This window comes from Maniola hyperantus, chromosome 22, assembly GCF_902806685.2.
Source record: "Maniola hyperantus chromosome 22, iAphHyp1.2, whole genome shotgun sequence".
Classification (NCBI taxonomy): domain Eukaryota; kingdom Metazoa; phylum Arthropoda; class Insecta; order Lepidoptera; family Nymphalidae; genus Maniola; species Maniola hyperantus.
In genome coordinates this window covers 4,428,166-4,449,290 of record NC_048557.2, presented here as the reverse complement: position 1 = coordinate 4,449,290, position 21,125 = coordinate 4,428,166, and the positions used below count along the sequence as shown (strand labels likewise).

The 21,125-nt window shown below is 37.3% G+C and overlaps 1 protein-coding gene across 1 annotated transcript in view; it reads left to right on the top strand.

The window, feature by feature from the left end:
- The first annotated feature begins 16,582 nt into the window (after positions 1-16,582).
- The window catches only part of Gycalpha99B (guanylate cyclase 1 soluble subunit alpha 2), a 75,131-nt gene continuing 70,588 nt past the window's right edge, over positions 16,583-21,125 (top strand). The window contains exon 1 of the mRNA XM_034980594.2: positions 16,583-16,841. Within this exon, the coding sequence (XP_034836485.2) occupies positions 16,650-16,841 (192 nt within the window). The 5' untranslated portion in view covers positions 16,583-16,649. The remainder of the gene's footprint in view (positions 16,842-21,125) is intronic.

The following is a 21,125-nucleotide window of genomic DNA, read 5'->3' as shown; positions in this document are numbered from 1 at the left end:
CGATAGACGTCCACTGCTGGACATAGGTATTTTGTAGGGGCTTCCACACGCCACGGTCTTGCGCTACATTACTGTCTGCCGCGTACTGTATGTCTACACATCCGTCATCCATACAAAAAAATACGTCGATCTGTTGCTGCATTCCGGCAACCAATAAACAAACAAACATATTTTTGCACTTATACAGGTACCTACTCCATGACAGACAAACCAACAGACAGACAGCCAACGAAGTGATCTACAGGTTCCACAGATGAGGGAATAATATTTGAAAGGAACCAATCACAGATGGTTCCTTTTTTCCTTTTGAGGCACGGAACTCTAAAAAAATTATAGGTATGTCATATAAAATACATACATTCGTGCAATAAAAACAGCAAATATGGAAAACAATAAAACTGTTCTGTGAAACAGAAAATAGAAATCAGTCACACCGTCATAAACAAACATCGGAACGATTCGGAAGAGAATCAGTCAACAGTGAAATACAGGTTATCATAAATTTGCCCGTATACCGAAATATATGTGCCTAGTGTAATACTACATATGTAATGATAATACCATAAAGAGCCTAGTGGTTAATACGTCGGCCTCCTTTTTGGAAGATCGGGGGTTCGATCCTGAGTACGCCAGCTTTACACCGAACACTAAGTTACTGGAAATGGTCCACAAAGACAGAGAACTCATGTCCACTATCATGGGAAGGAAGCTCGCTTTCTTTGGACATTTACAAAGAGGAGCCCAATTCTCATTTCCAAGATTAGTTTTGGAAGGAAGAATTGAAGGCAAAAGGGCCCCAGGTCGCCAAAGACGCAAATGGTTGGACGATATAAGGGGGTGGACAGGGCTTAGTTACTCAAAGTTAGTTACACGCGATGATGATGATGATGATGAGAGTAACAACAACTCTGGTGACCGAACGCACGACCGCATGCGTATGAAATTAATTAATGAGCGGTGATAGCCTAGTGATTACAAAACAGCCTTCTATTGGGGGGTCGGGGGTTCGATTCCGGGAGTTATGTGCGTTTTAACCAATTAAATATCACTTGCTTTATCTATCATAATAGCTATCTGCATGCCAAATTTCAGCCCGATCCATCTAGTGGTTTGAGCTGTGCGTTGATAGATCAGTCAGTCAGTCAGTTAGCATTTCCTTTTATATATTTAGATAAAAAGAAATAAAACAGTACCTACACCTACACTATGCCCAATATTACCGAGGATATTGTACCCAAACTACGGCCCTTTGAAATGAAATCAAACCCTCCGAACTAACTTCCGGGATACATCCGAAAGATATTTTCAGCGTGATATATCTATAATAATATATCTCTGTCTACCTACGCATAAAACAGTACCGTGACCGACAGAAAACACAAAGCTTTTGCTAGTGGACATAAAGATTTGAAAGGAAGTTTTCATTAAGTAATCTAACGATGCATTATGAACGGATTAAGAAAAATTCCAACCGGATCCTTAAAAATCCCAAATTCTTGCGAGTGAAATATATAGCAAGTAAATCTACATAGCTTGAACAATACTTTAAAAGTAAGGAGAATTAATGAATAACCTGTCCATACTAATGCGAAAAAAATACGGGCCATTGACAGACGTTTGGCTGACCATTTTTTATCGCTAGGAATTGCGTTTCCGCATCCCCCTGGAAGCCAGCCAGTCGAGCCAGCCGGCCAGCCAGGGAAGGTATGTGGGACTCGCCGGCCGAGAGGCGACCGGAATACCCACTAAAATCCAGCGGCTGCTCTCCTGTGCGTCGCTTGGCGACAGGGTCACGGGAACACCGAAGAGCTTAATCTAATTACAAACAACAAAATTGTTCTTCTTACATTATCTCATATTATTATTCTTGTTGGTACCGTAGAATTTCTTTGTTTCCTCCCAAAAAAAAAAATTAAACACTACTTAAGAAACACTCCCGCGAGCTTTGCGAAAGCTTAATAAACGTCAAATCTTAATTACTCTTGTAAAATAATAGCCGGCAATTAATCCGGCGCGTGTAATGACGTGAAACTTGCGGCTAAAGTCCTGGTTAGACCAAACGCACGACGCAAGCGACGCACGATTACGGGATGGTTTATGCCAACACGTGGAGGGCGCAAGCCATGCTACGTACCAGACGCGGCGAGGCACGGATTCAAAACATCACGAACATTTTATATGAAGCAGTTCATGCTTCATCGTGTGGCGTCCATGCACAGACACGGCTTGTACGTGGCAGGGCCCGCACCCGCCACGTATTAGCATAAATCATCCATTAAACGTGTTCAATACGGGCTTAAATAGAAGCAGTAAAATCTTGGTATAAAAACTTTCACTCTAGAGATAGGACAGACAAGACTGCGTGGAGTCGGGGTGCTCAGATTTTGTTCTGGTTTAGTGCTCAGAACCCGTCGTTCTTCATTGCCACAACGCGTCGTGAACGTTTCCAAAAGAGACAAGCCACGAGTTTTGCGTCGTGGCCTTTTTGTGATTGCCGCAACGCGTTGTGAAAATGGCAGAAAGCTATTTTTTATCTCAATGAGCTTTTTGGGTGTTTACGTGTTGTGTTTGTCAATGCCTTTAGCAATGTACCTTATAATGAGACTTTGAGAAACTGAAATGGGGCAATTTGTTTATCGTCTGAGTTCAAGAGGTTTGCTAACACTCTTTGGAAGCGGTTTTATATGGAAATATAAGTAGGTATGTTTGGTAGATAGTGCTTAAAATAAATAATCTTTTATTTCAGACTAAGGTCCATATAAGTACATTTTCCTAAGTTAGTATGTTAGTATTAGACAAGCTTAGATAAAATCTTGAACAAAAAAGTGAATTTTACCGAAAGTAAAGGTTGTAATAAAACCATTGGCACATCGCGTTTGGCAAGTTTCGACCAATATATGAACGCTGTTTCTGAATTTCAGCAATATCCTTTGATATTTTAATAAAACACCCAGAAAGGTTGGGAAATAATTCTGTATTTTAAAAATTACACTCAGGGATTAGTATTTAATAAGTGAATACGGTAAATAGGAAGGCATTTTTCGTTTTTAAGCCGAAAAAATACTTATTTACTAGCTGATGCCTGCGACTTCATCTGCGTGGATTTAGGTTTTAAAAATCCCGTAGGAACTCTTTAATTTTTCGGGATTAAAATTAGCCTAATATTCATATATCACTATCCAGTTCTTTAACTATATCCATGTAAAAATCACGTCGATCAATTCCTCTTTTGATGTGTGATTGAAGGACAACCCAGCAAACAAACACACTTTCACATTTATAAAAGGGGTAAGTAGTGATTTTTCATATACAAGACGAATAGTGACTCCATTAATGCTTTTCCAAAAAAAAAACACCTTCGTGAAATATTCATACTCACATACAAATGACAGTAATAAAGGTAAAAGCCTTCGCTACGGAAGGCGCGGAAATCTTGCCTACATTTAACATATACTATCTGCTAATGGTATAACACTTTTGTGATTACTTTTGACGTACAGTAGGGGAAGGTATCTCGTAGCACGGTAATATCTCGTAGTGTTGAAAATTGTGCCTACGTTGTAAAACAGCGTAAATACATACCTACAGTAGGACGACTAGACGCCGTATCTGTCTGTGGACGAGTTGACTTTACCAGCGTAGCATCTACACACTCGAGCAAAAATGATCAACTATTAAGAAGGGTTTATTCATAGTGAGCTTCTTGTGCCTTGTTTACGGCTCTAGTGAGTTCTTTTCACAGCAAGGTGACGTAGGTATTTTCACGCAAACGTTTTGTCACCCATACAAGGAAAAACTGTTTTTCCCAAAAACTGTTGACGTCGTAAAACTATTTGGAAGACGCACTTAATTACGTTGAGGGAGTAATCCGTCCCTTTCCTTGAACCTTGACCAATCAAGCGTAATAAATGACTATTTCTTTTTCTTGGAAGAATAGTCAGCAGACTTCGTGACAGACTTCAGACAAAAAATATTAGGGAGAAATCCATTATGTAGTATCTTGGACGGATTTAATCAGACAATTTATTACTTGTGACTAATGTTTGTCAGTCAGGACAATGATCTTATCTATATAGCATAGATCCTCACTAAGAAAGAATATATTATAAGTTCCACACGGTTGAAGCCGAGGCTCGAGTTTTAACTAATGAATTAAACATTTAATATCTACTAAATGATGCCCGTGATTTAGTCCACGTTGATTCAGGGGTTTTAAAAATTTAATCCAATGGAGGCTTTAATTTTCCAGGATAAAAAGTAGCCCATATCCATCTCCGGGATGCAAGCTATCTCTGTAAGTACTAAACGACAAAATCGGTACAACAAATAGGACGAAAGATAGATAGGTAGATAGACGGATATACCTTGTGCATTTATTGTGATATTGATGTATGTGATATTGGTGTATGTTGGAAATGTTGTCAGTTGTATGTGTATTGTATTGTAACCAAAGGAATTTAGGTTTAATACAAACTGCCATACCCCTTCCAGGTTAGCCCGCTTCCATCTTAGACGGCATCATCACTTACTTGTATCTGAATAGAAAAAAAAGATCTGCTCACACCTCTGATAAGGTAAAGGGACTATTTGGCGTTCGATGTAGAGATATCTTGGGTCCCAGAGACGCACACAGGGTAGTTTACCTCGAAAATTCAAAAAGATCCTACGAAGTTTGTAAAAATCTACGTCCAAATCCTACATCTCAAGTACAGTACATGTTATATTATTACGTAAAGCATAAGACACGGAGTTATTTATCTGATGCTGCGGCTACATTAAGGTTAACGTCAATGCCTAACAACGCCTTAAACAACACCTTATCGTCGATAATGTAGCCGCGGCGTAAGACAAACGCCAAACGGAATTGGGAATGCCGTTGATCGTAGACCTACGGTTTTAATTTTTTTTTCGTAGCTAACCTACGGTTAACGGGAAATGACGTTGAAAAACCCGTTAATGACCGTTAATGTAGCCGCAGCGTCACAATATAACGCAACAATCTGTGCGACGACGGTCTTGTCGCATCGCATATCTGCGTCGGTTTAGGCATTTGGTATATTTATTACACTTTCTTTGTTATCAAACCCCGCATCGTGGTTGTTTCGTAGAATTTCCTTTTAGCCAGTTATACCCGTCCCTTGTTTATTTGATTACAAAAGTATAAAATGTATTCCTAATATAATCAAACCTAGCTCTTTAAAGTGTTACTTATTAGGGTTTCGTACCTCAAAAGGAAAAACGGAACCCTTATAGGATCACTTTGTTGTCTGTCTGTTGGTCTGTCAAGAAACATATAGGGTACTTCCGGTTGATCTAGAATCATGAAATTTGGCAGGTAGGTAGGTCTTATAGCAGACATTCGGGGATTGTGAATTTGTGGTTACATCACACAAAAAAAATTAAATTGTGGTCATGAGCTAATAATTGGTATATTCATTTTTCGAAGTAAGATAACTATATCAAGTAGGGTATCATATGAAAGGTCTTCACCTGTGCATTCTAAAACTGATTTTTATTTATTTTTATGCATCATAGTTTTTCAATTATCGTGCAAATGTCGAAAAAATACGAATGTAGTACGGAACCCTCGTTGTGCAAGCCTGACTCGCACTTGGCCGGTTTTTTTTAACTCACTTTATAATAGCTTCCGTCAAAGCTTAAATAACAGTTATTTTTCGTGTTTTATCGTGGTAACCATAGACATACGTTGGTTAATCTAATAAAGTTTCTATGACGCATTGCCGTCCATTATGGAATAGTGAATAAATCTAAATAAACACAATCTAAATTTATACTCACGGTCACTCGCTTCATTTTGGTGATGCTAATAACAGAATAGATGTATGTAAGTATCAATGTCTGGATCATTAATAAACTATATGGAGAACTCTCAGGCATGCAGGTTTCCTCACGATGTTTTCTTTTACCGTTAAAGCAAGTGATATTTAATTACTAAAAATTCACATAACTCCGAAAAGCTAGAGGTACGTGCCCGGGATCAAACCCCCGACCTTCCGAGTAGGAGGCGGACGTCTTAACCACTATATTTACAACTTAAGTAGTAGGTACCTATAAATCCAGCAATAAAGTATATTAATTTAGAGATGACTGAACTAAGAATAAATAGCATTTATAGAGATTTTTATTAGTCATAATACAATCGTCTATTTGTATTGGTTCTATTTACATCGAACTATCTTTATTTATGGCCGTCTATCGTAGTGGCTAAAGTACGTATTGTAAGATAGATTGTTTCGAATATAAGTAAAGGCCACCGCCCACTAAGACATTTCTAATTTTTTTTTTCTAACGACGATTACGCACTACACTTCCGTCATCCGAATTCTATCCGTCATCCGTGAGAATACCAGCGATTATCTACGACATATTATGGCATAAGCTACCATACAAAACAAAAAGGAACGTATTTTCACGGACCCGGATCAGATAAGTGCGTAACCGTTGTAAGTCTAAGTAATACGAAGCTCAAAGCTTTTATTTCTTTGGGCGTGTACCTATTTTTGCATTGAAGTGAGTAATTACCCTTACATTTTGCTAGAAGTCTTAAAAACTAGTCGAGTATCAGAACTCAAACACTATAATAGGTAGTTTAGTAGTTATGCTAAAACTCTGGCGGTCATGAATTGTACTAAGTATACCTACTACATATACCACTAGGCTGATACCTACCTATTGTGATAAGTCACCTATTGTTTCCGATGCAACAGTCTTGCGGATGTGATGTCATGAAACAATGAAATCAACCAATTTTGGGAAGAAATCTATTCGGTAGTACGTATTGATTACCCATTAAAATTATTATCGCAAGAGACGCATTTTTTTTCAAGTTAAATATTTGTACCTATAACGCGTAAAATTTAACTCCTCACGCGCCATTTAAATTTATTGTGTCAAGTTTTATGTCAAAAGTACGATTTCGTCCTTCTTTTAAAGGTGAACCGTACTTTTGACATTACATAAATATCACTTGCTTTTACGGTGAAGGAAAACATCGTGAGGAAACTTGCAAGCCTGAGAGTTCTCCGTAATGTTCTCAAAGGCGTGTGAAGTCTACCAATCCGCACATGGCCAGCGTGGAGAGGAGACCTGCTCTGTAGTGAGCCGGCGATGGGTTGATCATGATGATGATGATTAAATTTAGTTTAAAATATGTACTACAGTTTGTTCCAATCGAGGCCACTACGCACTTTAAATGCTATAACCAAACTTTTGTGACCTCGTTTCTGATATGTACGCTGAAATAGGGAATAGTTTCCCAACTTTCATGTTTCCTGCAGACATTGGAATGTACTGGAATTTACCGCAGACTATGAAACTAAACATACCTATCCGTTCAAAACAAAATGTTCCATTAGCAATAAAACTTGCACAAGTCATTATGAATTGCATCTGCAAGAAATTGGGAAAAATAAAATCCTTGGGAAAACTTGCTCAAATTGACTTGCTGGGAGTGTTTATGCAGTGCAAGTGACTTGTCAGAGTTGATATCTGTAAGTTTTATTGCTAGTTACAAGAAGACAATTGGTGTAAGATGAAAGCAAGGTTGAACGCTGGGATCTTCTGAGGGGAGACCCGTGCTCAGTAGTTAGTCGGCGATGGATTGATCATGATGATGAGAATCTCGAAACAATCAAAATCGGTTAATCAATCAGCCTGTTTGCGTCCACTGCTGGACATAGGCCTTCCCTAGAGCGCGCCTCCACACACGATCCTCCGCATTCCTCATCAGTCAAGTCTTCAATTCGTCGATACTAAAAAGCCTAAAGATGAAAGTCTTTAATGAGTGTGTCCTACCTGTGATGACGTATGGCCCTGAAACGTGGACACTGACACTTGGTCTTGTCTACAAGTTCAAAGTCGCTCAGCGTGCTATGGAGTGAGCTATGTTGCTCTCTGAGGGACAAAATCCGTAACGGGGAAATCCGTAGGAGACATAGCTCAACGAATTAGCCAGCTGAAGTGGCAGTGGGTTGACCTCGTCTGCCGCAGAACCAATGGCCGCTGGGGCAGATGTGTGTGTGAGTGGAGACCGCGTATCAGCAAGCGCAGTGTGGGATGACCTCCAACCCGCTGGACAATCAAAATAATCCTAAAGAAATTGAACCCATCACCACTTATAAGACTACAGCGTTCTCCACTACGCCAGGAAAATCGTTATTTTGTTTCGCAGAAATGTTATTATGAGTAACAAACACTACTAAATTCCCAAGATTAGAAATGAACTAAGCAAGTCAATTCGAGCTGAATTGAATACGTGCTAAGTTGGTCAGTCACGTATGACGTAGGAGTACGTTAGTACGTTATTGAAAAAGTACGACCACGTTCGTAGAGAAAATAATCTATTTGATATTATAATCTCTGTCAGTCAATCCGTTTATTTGATTCACAAGTTAGTTCGAATACTATAACTAAAATACAGAGTGTAACCAACACGCTAGCAAAAACGAAAACAGGTGATAGTACTGTACCTGTAGTATAATATTTTACGTCACACCAAACGTTGCTAGAATTCGAGAGTCGAAACACTTCTGCGTTACAGTAAACTGGATCTTAAGTGCCTTGTTTTAAAGCTCATGTTTGTCTACACATCTACAGCCAGAGCTCCAAGCGGAAACCTTGCGAAATTAAAATCAGTGGCATTGAATTTTTGACTTCAATTCAAGGCTCTTTTAGGTCCATTTTACTTTGATGTTATTGTGTTTCGATTCTCGAATTCTAGCAACGCATTCCGAATAGAGAATCTCTATAATATAAAATGAATCGCTGAATGTGTTGCTGATCGCAAATCTCGAGAACAGCTGAACCGATTTCGCTAACTCTTTTTTTATAATATTCCTTGAAGTACGAGGATGGTTCTTACGGAGAGAATTTTTTTAAAAAAATCCTGAAAAAGAATCGACTGTTAGGCAGTACGAAGTTCGCTGTGGCAGCTAGTTTTCCATAAAAAACGTTTGCTCAAAATTATTTTGACGATTCAAAAGCACCTGTAAACGTTCATTTGAATAAAAATATATTCTATTCTATTCTTTGACATTGACTTAACTTAGAGTTATCTGAAAAAAGCAGCCAAAGGTTGTGTTTTTTCTGAAGCAGAGTGGCGTGGAGTGGAACGGAGACTTATGTTTTCTACCAACCAGATTAAAGTATAACGTCACTAGATGATGCCGCGACTTCATCTGCGTGAATTTAGGTTTTTTATAACCAGCTGATTAGTAGCATGAACTCAATGAACATTTCTCAATGCAACCTAATTCTACTAATTCTAAGAATAATAATAATTCATTCTATAATAGCTTTCCGTATAATATTTTGTTTCAAAATACTGCTTGACTGCTACTATCTACTAATTATTCTGTATAATAATTAATTCATTAATAGCTTCCCATATAATATTTTGTTTCAAAATACTGCGCGACGTTATTAAATATAATTTGAGCACATTAATTCAGGAGCCAAGTTAAGAAAATATAATTTGTTGATTAATTACCCGGTGGAGCGGGCCATTTCTTCAATGATATTAAATTTATTCCGCATCTCATCTCAGTTTCTTGCCTACACTGTGAATTTATGATAGAAATGGCTCATCATATTAGACGAATTGTATGAAAACTAAATACTAGGTCTTGCCCGCTACTTTATCTAAAATACACTATTAAGTAGTATTTGAATTACGATACGAATATCACTAATTATAACTAACCTTATCTGACTGCTGACTGTACCCGTAGTATAAGTTTACGTCACACCAAACGTTGCTAGAATTCGAGAGTCGAAACACTTCTGCGTTATAGTAAACTGGATCTTAAGTGCCTTGTTTTAAAGCTCAAGTTTGTCTACCCATCTACAGCCAGCGCTCTAAACGGAAACCTTGCGAAATTAAATCAGTGGCATTGAATTTTTTACTTCAATTCAAGGCATTTTAGGTCCATTTTACTTTGATGTTATTGTGTTTCGATTCTCGAATTCTAGCAACGTTTGGTGAGACGTAAAATCTTATACTACGGGTAATGATCTATCAACGCACACGCAACTACCGGACGGGCTTTTTGAAAATTCAACCCCTTAAGGTGCTAAATAAAATAGGTATTTTAAATCAATTTAAGTATCGAATATGCAGAAATCCATACTAATATTATAAATGCGAAAGTGTGTCTGTCTGTCTGCCTGTCTGTATGCTAGCTTTTCACGACTCAACCGTTTAACCGATTTTAACGAAATTTGGTACACACATAGCTTGCATCCCGGGGAAGGATATAGGCTACTTTATCCAGGAAAATTAAAGAGTTCCTACAGGATTTCTGAAAACCTAAATCCACGCGGACGAAGTTGCGGGCATCATCTAGTATCTAAATAATTTTAGTAATAAGTGTAGGTAAAACACTATAAAAAATTATAAAATACTGGCTCGGTCCGCGTGGCATTAGGTTTCTTAAAAATCCCGTGGGAACTCTTTGATTTTCCGAGATAAAAAGTAGCCTATGTCACTCTCCAGGTGTTTATCTATAACCATGCAAAATATCACGTCAATCCGTTGTACCGTTGCGACGTGATTGAAGGACAAACCTACAAAACCAGAAACAAACACACTTTCGCATTTATAATAAGGGTACTGATATGCAGAAATAGTCAAATACTTACTTATATACTAAAGAGATTATAGCGCCAATTTTAAAAGCGTGTGACCTCATTTCGTTTTTATTTATGTATGAACTTTATGGTTCTGGAGCCAAACAACTACGGTTCATGTGAAGAGATTTAAAATTGATATCTTGGAAACGTCCGTAGTTTTCCCAATTTCAAGGACGTCTGTTCGTAGCTTTGTATCCAAAAGTTGTATTATTAAACGGGATTGAAAGAGATTTGTTACAAAATATCTATTTTTATTACACTTATCTACCCACTAGCTGATACCCGCGACTTCGTCCTCGTGGATTTAGATTTTTGAAAATCCCGTGGTAACTCTTTAATTTTCCGGGATAAAAAGTAACATATGTAGAGACATCAAGGTCTTTGACTATACCCATGCAAAAATCACGTCGATCCGTAGCTCAGTTGCGACGTGGTTGAAGGACAAACCAACAAACCAATAAACCAACAAACAAACACACTTTTGCGTTAATAATAGGGGTACTGATGTTATGATTTTAAATCTATTAAATTCACGAACTCCTAAAATTAAATTGTGTTATTTTAACTTATGACATACAATCTATTGTGGATTTGCATTTTAAAAAATCCCGTGGGAACTTTTTAATTTTTCAGGATAAAAAATATCCCATGTCAATCCCCGCGATGTAAGCTATGAGTACCAAATATGGTTAAACGGTTGGGCTGTGAAAAGCTAGCAGACAGACAGATGGATAGACAGACAGATACCTATACTTTCGCATTTATAATTAAGTAGGTATGCATAGTTTTTTTTATTCAGATGCAAGTTAGCCCTTGACTGCAATCTCATCTGGTGGTAAGTGACCATGCAGTCTAAGATGGAAGCGGGCTAACCTGGAAGGTGTATAGCAATTTTTAATAAACCCATGCCCCTTTGGTTTCTACGCGGCATAGTACCGAAATCGGAATGACAATACAAGATATTTAATTGCTTAAAATGCACGTAGCTCCAAAAAGTTAGAGGTGCGTGTTTGGGATCGAACCCCCGCCTCCCGAAAAGAAGGCCGACGTCCTAACTACTAGTTAGGCTATCACCGCTCTGTTTGAGCTGTGCGTTGATAGATCAGTCAGTCAGTCAGTCACCCTTTTCTTTTATATATTTAGATGTAGCACACCCTGGATGCATCATTTCTTTTAACCGCAATGTTTTAAAACATGCTAACCTAATAATAATTTTAGTACGCAATCACCATGAAAGTTTAGTTGCATAACTTTTATCGCATCGTTTGGAATAAATTATAGAACTAATGGCGGCCACGGACCGCAATTCCGTTAATGTTGAAGTTTTCATGTCCCAAGGCAAATGCTAAATTACAGTTAAATACATATTTTACATTTAATTATGTAGGTACTTCCTAGTATATATGTAGAGCCTAAGATATGTTAGACATTGGATTTCAATTATTATGAAAAATAACTTTTTGAAGCTGTTCTACGTTTTTACATAACACACACTGTACCACTTCTATGCCTACTCTTAATTCTGGTTACACCAATAAACATAGGAAAAATTTAAATGTAACTAATCACATTACTTGAGGCTTAAGCAAAAGATCCTCTCTCTCTTTCTATCTATCTCTCTCAATTTTTATATTTAGTGACCCTAAAATTAAATTGTTTCCATTTATACGTACGAATATTTTAAGATTTAAGAAGGCTCTGTAGGTGCACCCGTAGGTACGAAGCGAAGCCAGGGTGAGTTTGCTAGTTATTTAATAATAGAAGGCTAGCTATTTCAACATAAGTACTATTACGCACTAAAGCGTCGACAAAGGAAATCTATTATGACCCCTGTCTGTACAGGGAATGTGTTCGAGACAGAGAGTTGCCATTACTAGAGAGAGCCTATAGAGGCATGCAATCTCTACTGGCCGATGACATTTGGTTGACTGCCAGTTATTTTGAAAACTTCGCACTGCCACTTCGAACAAAGAATCAAATTTGGAACGCTCACGGAGTTGTTCTTTAGGACTGTTATTACTTTCAGCAAAAATCATCAATGTAATGTAAACACAGCCAATGTAAATATCCTATGACTACAAACATATAATGTGAGCGGCATTTTATTCCTACACCACGCTGCCACAAGTCTATGAGAGAGAGTACATAGACTCAACATGACTGGTGTACAACTGTACAAATTCAACAGTCGTGCATTTTGTCATTCATTGAATTATAAAATGTGGGGTGTTTTTTGTCGCCTTATGTTTAAAGTTTGCTGCTCTATGGTCGATAGCCTCGAAGTAATAGCCTAGTGCTTAAGACGTCCGCCTCCTAATCGGATGTCGGATGTTTGATCGCGGGCACGCACCTCTAACTTTTCGGAGTTATGTGCGTTTTAATTAATTAAATATCCGGAAACATCGTGAGGAGACCTGTATACCTGAGAGTTCTCCATAATGTTCTCAAAGGAGTGTAAAGTTTGCCAATCTCCATTCAGCCAGTAAACTATGGCCAAATCCCTTCTCATTTTGAGAGGAGACCCGCGCACTGTAGTGTGCTGGCGATGGGTTGATAATGATGATGATGACTCCATGGTCGTATTCAATGGTTCGGGATATCTGAACACGTAATCGACGTAAATAATATCGACCATGTCATTCCTCCAAAACGAGCGTACGATACTATACACGTGCAAGATAGTGCTATTGGGTCTGATTTATGGGCAACTTGGCGGCTCCACGTATGGTCTACAATTCTTTTAACTTTTCTTTATTGAAAAATATGTTATAATTATAAAAAAGCGGCCAAGTGCGAGTCAGGCTCGCGCAATGAGGGTTCCGTATTGCAGTCTTATTTTTTCGACATTTTGCACGATAATTCAAAAACTATGATGCATACAAATAAATAAAAATCTGTTTTAGAATGCACAGGTAAAGACCTTTCATATTATACCCCACTTGATATAGTTATCTTACTAAGGAAATCAAAAATACTAATTATTAGTTTATGACCACAATTTAATTTTTTTTGTGTGATGTAACCACAAATTCACGGTTTTCAGATTTTTCCCCTAATACCAGCTATAAGACCTACCTACCTGCCAAATTTCATGATTCTAGGTCAACGGAAAGTACCCTGTAGGTTTCTTGACAGACAGACGGACAGGCAGACAGACAGACAGACGGACGGACATCAAAGTGATCCTATAAGGTTTCCGTTTCCTTTTGAGGTACGGAACCCTGAAAACCAGCTTATGATCGTTACTTTGTCCGCGTGAACTACGCAAAGGACAATAGCATAACCCATTTTATTATATAAAAGTTGTTAACACGTATGCTTTATGCAGCATTTTGTTGCTGTTTCATCACTGAAAACTAAACATAGGATTTAACACTTCTAGAACTTGCGGTTTTTCATTAAATCTAAGTTTAAGACACAATTCAAGGTTATATGCAATTTACCTCTAATCTTGTGAAAATAATAAAAACATCCGCAAGTTTGAAATCACAATTTTTAATTTATTTTTAAGTGGTTATTTAATTATAGGATAATTATCATTAATTTATATTGTGTGTAAATTGGTGGGTCAGGATCTGTCATGCTCCTTTCAAACCTCTGGGTATATGGTAACGGTGTATACAAAACAAAAAGGAACGTATTTTCACGGACTTGGATCGGATAAGCGCGTAACCGCCGTCAGGGGTTGAATTTTCAAAAATCCTTCCTTAGCGGACGTTTACGTCATAATAGCTATCAGCATGCCAAATTTCAGCCCGATCCGTCCAGTAGTTTGAGCTGTGCGTTGATAGATCAGTCACTCACCTTTGCCTTTTAAATATTTAGAAGATGGATTTTTGGGCTATCCTGCAGGTTCAAAATATTGGTGTGGAGCGAAGAAAACCAGCCAGACGTAGAATTAAAGCAAATAAATTATTCCTCTTTCTAATAACATTAGTATGGTTATGCATAAATGTAAAATATATGCTAATTACTTAAATACTTCATACAGCTGCTTCTAATTTACTAGGCAGTTAATTAATTAATTTGAAAGGATATTACCAATTCCGCTAGAGCGTTATAGGTATATTTTATTAAGCTTCACGCTAACGTTACTTAATATAATGATGTTTATACAGTCAATAGACACGGCGTATGTGCTCATAATAAATTTCATTAACATGAGTATGTACTAGGCGTAATCTGATTAACATTCAGAAAGGTTAGGAAAAGGGAATATTAAAATTCCTTTAATTTAATCGCTTTAGAGGTTGGTTACCGATGGGAGTTTGTTTGAAATTATAATCTTTTAATTTAATTGACTTTCAAAAAGAGGAGGTTTTTAATTTGGTGCGTTTTTTTTTTGTTTTTTGGTTATTTTATTGTACGACTTGTTTTCAATGTACGTTGTGACTGCCCGTAAATTGAGTCAGAGTTAGAGAGTTAAGGACCTATAGAACTCAAAAACATATTTACTTATGTAATTTAAGTGTGCAATTCTGTGGGCGGTTCTGTGACAAATAAATAAAATTAATTGTAAGTCAAATGCCAAAACTACTTTAGCACCTTAATTATCAAACTTACTTGCACTGCACGGCGCGGTTGTGCGCACATATTATAAGTGTTTTGTGGCGTATTTACAGAAAAAGGTCATATTATAGTCTGTAATCAAGGACTCCTCCACGCGCCATTTTAACTCTACAGGTCAAATGTCATGTCAAATGTACGGTTCACATTTAAAATAAGGGCTAAAACTTAACTTTTGTAATGAAATTTGACACAAAATTAAAATGGCTTGTGAGGAGTTACATTTTACGCGTTATAAGTGAGACTGGTTTTTGATGCAATAGTTTTTGTAGAATTGCTACTCGAATTATGAAGCTGACCGTACCTATGGAGTTTCTAAAAAACTTCATTGCATGATATGGTTATGATCATGATGAGGATACAGTTATCTCAAATATGGAAAATTTTAATATAAAAAATTTACAGCTGTTTCTACGGCTGTCAATTGCTAACTTGAAGTCTGCCAATCCGCACTTGACTGGCGTGGACTATAGACTATGGCCAAAACCCTTTTCATTCTCAGAGGAGACCCATGCTTAATAATGGGTTGGCGATGGGTTCCTCTATAGATCCCCACTAATAAAGGGATTTCATTTACCACCCGAGCGAATCCAAGCGGGTCAGCTGAGTATTGATTAAGAATCTATTTCCCAAACGGATTGAATCCTCTGACCCAATCTATATTTTATCAGACTTTAGGTATTAAGAGCTATTGCCACTTGACCTTTCAGAATGCAAGGTCGCACCAGAACCTAATTATCTCAGAGTAATCAAACTCCCGAGGAGAGGTTATTAAACGCAAGATGTGTTTTCACCTTCTGCTGAAGATTTCAGTGACCTGATACTAATTTGTACCGCATTTAGTAAGGTTTGCACACACGACGATCCGTTTGAAACATGTCATGTCAGTGCTGAGTATCATCATCATCTTAACCAATCACCGGCCCAGAACAATTTCCTCTCAGAATGGGGTCCTGGACCGTAGCACAGCGTTTATTCACTCCTCGGTGGACCGTAGTAATAAAATGACGTGATTTTTTATATAGCGGTAGTATGGCCTAGAATAATATTAAAAAATCATGATTTTTTATTCATATTTTAAATAATTCATTATTAACGTCACGCTGTACGGAAAGTGATTAATGAGCTCACAGGGCGTAAACGACAATATTTTTCAATTTTCTAACATAAGAAATATTTTCCCGCAGAAATTACTCTATCTTTCTATGTATATATGTATATATATATGTCTATGATGATAAAAATTCTAATTCAAGTCAAAAAGTTTATTTTTATTTGGAAATTTTCAAATGAAATTCTAGTAATCTAACCCACAGTGTGTTTTCTTTTTTTTACAGATTTAACCCAAAAACTCGTGGGTTAAAAACAAAACTTAGTGCGAACAACAACAATACTATGACTTGAAAATCACGTACAGAAAGTTGTTCGCATACATGACGTGGTCCATTCCGCCGTGCCTCCTCGCAGCACCAATTTGCAAATGGCGGCGGTTCCGGCAAAAGCCGGATGTTTCGGTCCCGGCAGTCGTCAGTCCACCTTCCGGGCCCGGAAGAGGAGATGGGGAGAATAGCACCCCTCACGCTCAAACACCTGAGCGAGGCGTTAAACTCCTCACGGCACCATCGGTAGTATTATCTACATTTGAGAATAATATTAATTGTTGTACTTAGGGTATCTTTGATCGTAAATGGATAACCCCCGGATCAGAGTTAGGGAAGATACATGTATGGCTTACTACGTGTTTTAGACCGTACTAAGACAACTTTACAAGCTCTCTGAGGTATGGACCAAGTATTAAGTAGTTTTGTTTTAATAGGGTCTTGGACTGTATTACTAAAATGATGTGATTTCTGTATAGTGGTAGTTTATGGGTCATAATAAAGAGAATAATAAACTATCATGATTTTTATTAACTTTTTAAAATAATTAATCTTAACGTCCACGCTGTACGGAAAGCACCGGAAAGCGATTAATCGGTGTCACATGGCAACAAAACGACAATATATTTTCAATTAGTTCTAAATAAGGGGCGACTGCAGGGGTTGCGAAAGGAAAGATTAAAGAACATTTTCTTAACCTAATTTTATTACTAATAATATACATATTATATTCTAACTATTTCATAAAATTATCCTAATTGCTAGTTGTGATGTGTTGGTCCCCAGTCCTATCGCACGGTGCTAGCAATTTCTGCCGCGTCAGCAGGTGTTAGTTTTCGTGGTTTTAACGCATTAAGCAGCCACGTCTAACGTTGGGGCCTGACTATGCCTACGTACTAAATTTTTTAACATACAAACAAAATACAAAAATATACAAAAAAAATATTTTCCCCCGGATTTTTTTTAAATAAAAAATTTAAAAAAGTTTTTGCTTACGTATTGTGACGTCATTATGCACCTTACGTACAGCGTGACGTTCATGTTAAAAATAAACAAAAATCAAGATTTTTAAAATTATTCTGTTTAATATTGAATTCTAGCGCCATAAACTACCGCTATACAAAAAATCGCTTTCTTATTACTACATAGGTACTACATTTTATTATTCCTACTAAAAATAATCACAATCCCAAAACCTTCATCCAGTTTTATACCTAAATCTTATTTATAAACTGGTTTCACACGTCCAAATTCAATCATACGTTAGTGCCATTCATTTAATACAGACACTATAGAATTCTCAATGTTAATACTAATATAGTTGTATTTACGTCAGCCAATCCCAATGTGTTCATCCAATTGGATTTACTGCGCTAACTTTGACTTCAATCCCCGAGTGGCAAGTCTATTTAATGAAATTGTCTCGCCGATTGACTGGTGGTTCTCTCTTGGCTATGAGAGACACGGTTACTAAAGCTGAATAATGAACAAATACATAATAATTTAAATTAAATTAAAGAAATAAAATATGTAGTCACAAGCAATTTTATTCCTCTGAAAATAATAATATGATAATATGAACTGTTGTGAGAGTTTTCCAAACGACAGTTTTTACTTATTTCAACTGCGTGTGGAAATGTCCCCTTGTTTAAATGCCCTTATACTTATGTTTATTTTCACAAACTTACTGCAAAGTCAACAAGCAGCGACTGCATCATTATAGCATTTGACGTGTTTCAACTTCGTGTGAAAATGTCCCCGTGTGTAAATGCCCTTATACTTACGGGTACGTTTGGTTTCACAAACGTAATGCAAAATTTAAGAAGCAGCGACTGCATCATGATAGGATCTGAAGCGTTTCAACAGCATGTGAAAATGTCCCCGTTTGTAAATGCCCTTATACTTACGGGTACGTTTGGTTTCACAAACGTAATGCAAAATTTAAGAAGCAGCGACTGCATCATGATAGCATCTGAAGCGTGTCAACGGCATGTGAAAATGTCCCCGTGTGTAAATACCCTTATACTTACGGGTATGTTTGGTTTCACAAAGGTATCTAGTGTTAGTAAAAGATTAGAAGGTCTTTGTGGAGTTTTCTGTGGAAATGGAAGAATACCCGAGAGATAAGTATCATTGAGTCTACTTCATAGATAATCTTTTGTTTTTCTCACAGTCAAAGCAAAATAATTCAAGTTACCTATAGTCTGCGACAGGTTGAGATGGCAATCAAGGTGTGAGGCTGGGGGACGCCCGGCAAACCCGCACGTCACCCGCGCTCGCCCGCACTGGATTAGCGCGGGGGCTGTACGGGTGTGCAGGATGTTTTCCTCCCCGACTGGCATTTCGACCTGTCGCGTACTTATACCTGAGGCTTAATTCCTCTAGCGGGGTTTCCTCATTTCCCTAGTCAAAGTAAAATCTAAGCGATGTAATTTTTAGTGACTTTTCATTGACATAACTTTGCAAAAACCATATTAATATGGTTTTTGCAAAGTTATGTCCATACTAATACAGCTCTTGAAATAATAAATGTTCGTTCGCGCATTTGCGTGACTACCTTATGCCGAGAAACTTTTTATTTATTTTAAGGCTTTATCTCCTTTAAGGCTTTATACACCTGACTCTAACACCTAAAAACAATGGTTTGCGTGTTAAAAATAATATCATGTTTTATTAAAAGCTCTGTCTATTGTTGAAAACTTGAATAAAGTTTGTTTATTAGGTACTTTTTGAGTTTAGAGCTTTATTAAACAACCATTGTGAGCTTGGAAAAGCTTAACATTTCTTTTTTTAGAACTGCATAATACTCCTAACCTACCTAGTTTCTCCTTGCACTAAAGGTTGCCTGGTGGAGATTGCTCTGAGCAATAAGGCCGCCTTTGCATACAATTTTGTTTTTAGCTTCTATGTTTTTTGTCTTGTTTATCTTATGTTTTGTGTGCAATAAAGTATTTCTATTTATCTACCTATATCTATATAGTCTGAATAAGTATAAACACCAATTATTTCAGAAAGATTTCTATTTTAAAATATTAAAAATCTATTTTAAAGATTTCTATTGTAAACGCGAATTGAGAAATTATGCATGAACATTATGTTACTCGAAAATTAAAAATAGATAAAAGTTGATTGTTTTCACTTTTCATTTTCAATGAACTGTAGGGCGATTGTCTAAAACCTGCATCAATCATTATTACAATCTCAATTGTTCTGATTGGCTGAATTTGTGCGATTCTTGTTGCAACAATGCATTGTGGCCAATAGTGAGCAAGCATTAACCAATCAGAGATGATTGCGATCGTGACATTGTAGCTGTCAAACAACCGCGGTAGGGCCACAGGTCAGTGGTCACTGATAAAGTCTGGCAATCTCAAACTTTGATAAAAAAAATTTAAAAATTTGAGATTAATGTTAAAAACCCGAATCCACGCGGACGAAATTGCACGTAGGGAACTTTAATGCTCCGTGCATTGCAGACTTGACAAAACATACCCCGTCACACAATAGCCGTGCAATAAAGTACAGATTACAGCATAATGTTTGTTCGGATTAGACTTGAATGTTTGTTCGGGTAGTTTATTGCAGTGTGGATGGAATGTTGCTGAAATTTTCAGCACGAAGTTTTACAAAACTTTTATTTGTTATGTCTGACAACTGACGTGGCAGATGCATTTGACTATACAAAGCTACTTGTAAAAGTTTATTTGCATAAATAATATTTCTGTTGTATTCTATTCTATGCTATTCTATAACAGGGCAACAGATTATACGAATTGTTTTCTAGATTCTATATACTTACCTAAAAAAATTACAGTGCATATATTATGTATCATAAGTAATAAATCATAAGTCAATTAGTCAGCTTTTCCTTTTATATATTAGATATATAGAAGACTAGCTGATGATCGCGACTTCGTCCAAGTAGATTTAAGTTTTTAAAAATCCTATGGGAACTCTTTGCTTTTCCGGGAAAAGTAGCCTATGCCACTCTCCAGGTCTTTAACTATACCCATGCAAAAAATCACATCTATCCGTTGCTCCGTTGTAACGTGATTGAAGGACAAACCCACAAACCAAAAACCAACAAACAAACACACTTTCGCATTCATGATATGGGTAATGATTACTTATCCATACTCATATATCAATGCGAAAGTGTGTCTGTCTGTCTGTCTACTAGCTTTTCACGGCCCATCCGTTCAACCGATTTGGAAATTTGGTACAGTGATAGCTTGAATCCCAGGGAAGGCTATAGGCTACTTTTTATCCCGGAAAATCAAAGAATTCCCACGGGATTTTTAAAAACCTAAATCCACGCGGACGAAGTCGCGGGCATCATCTAGTATAATATAGAAGTATACTTGGATCGATTCAATAAGCTACCACCTAGCCCCGTGTAGCGTGGTGCTACGCGAGATTGAAAATCGGTTTTGTCGTTTCGAGTCGGTAAAACGAGCCAAGAGCAAGACTTTATTGCGTCATTAAAAATATAAGGCGGCCCGTAAAACCTTTTTTACGTTTATATCGTTT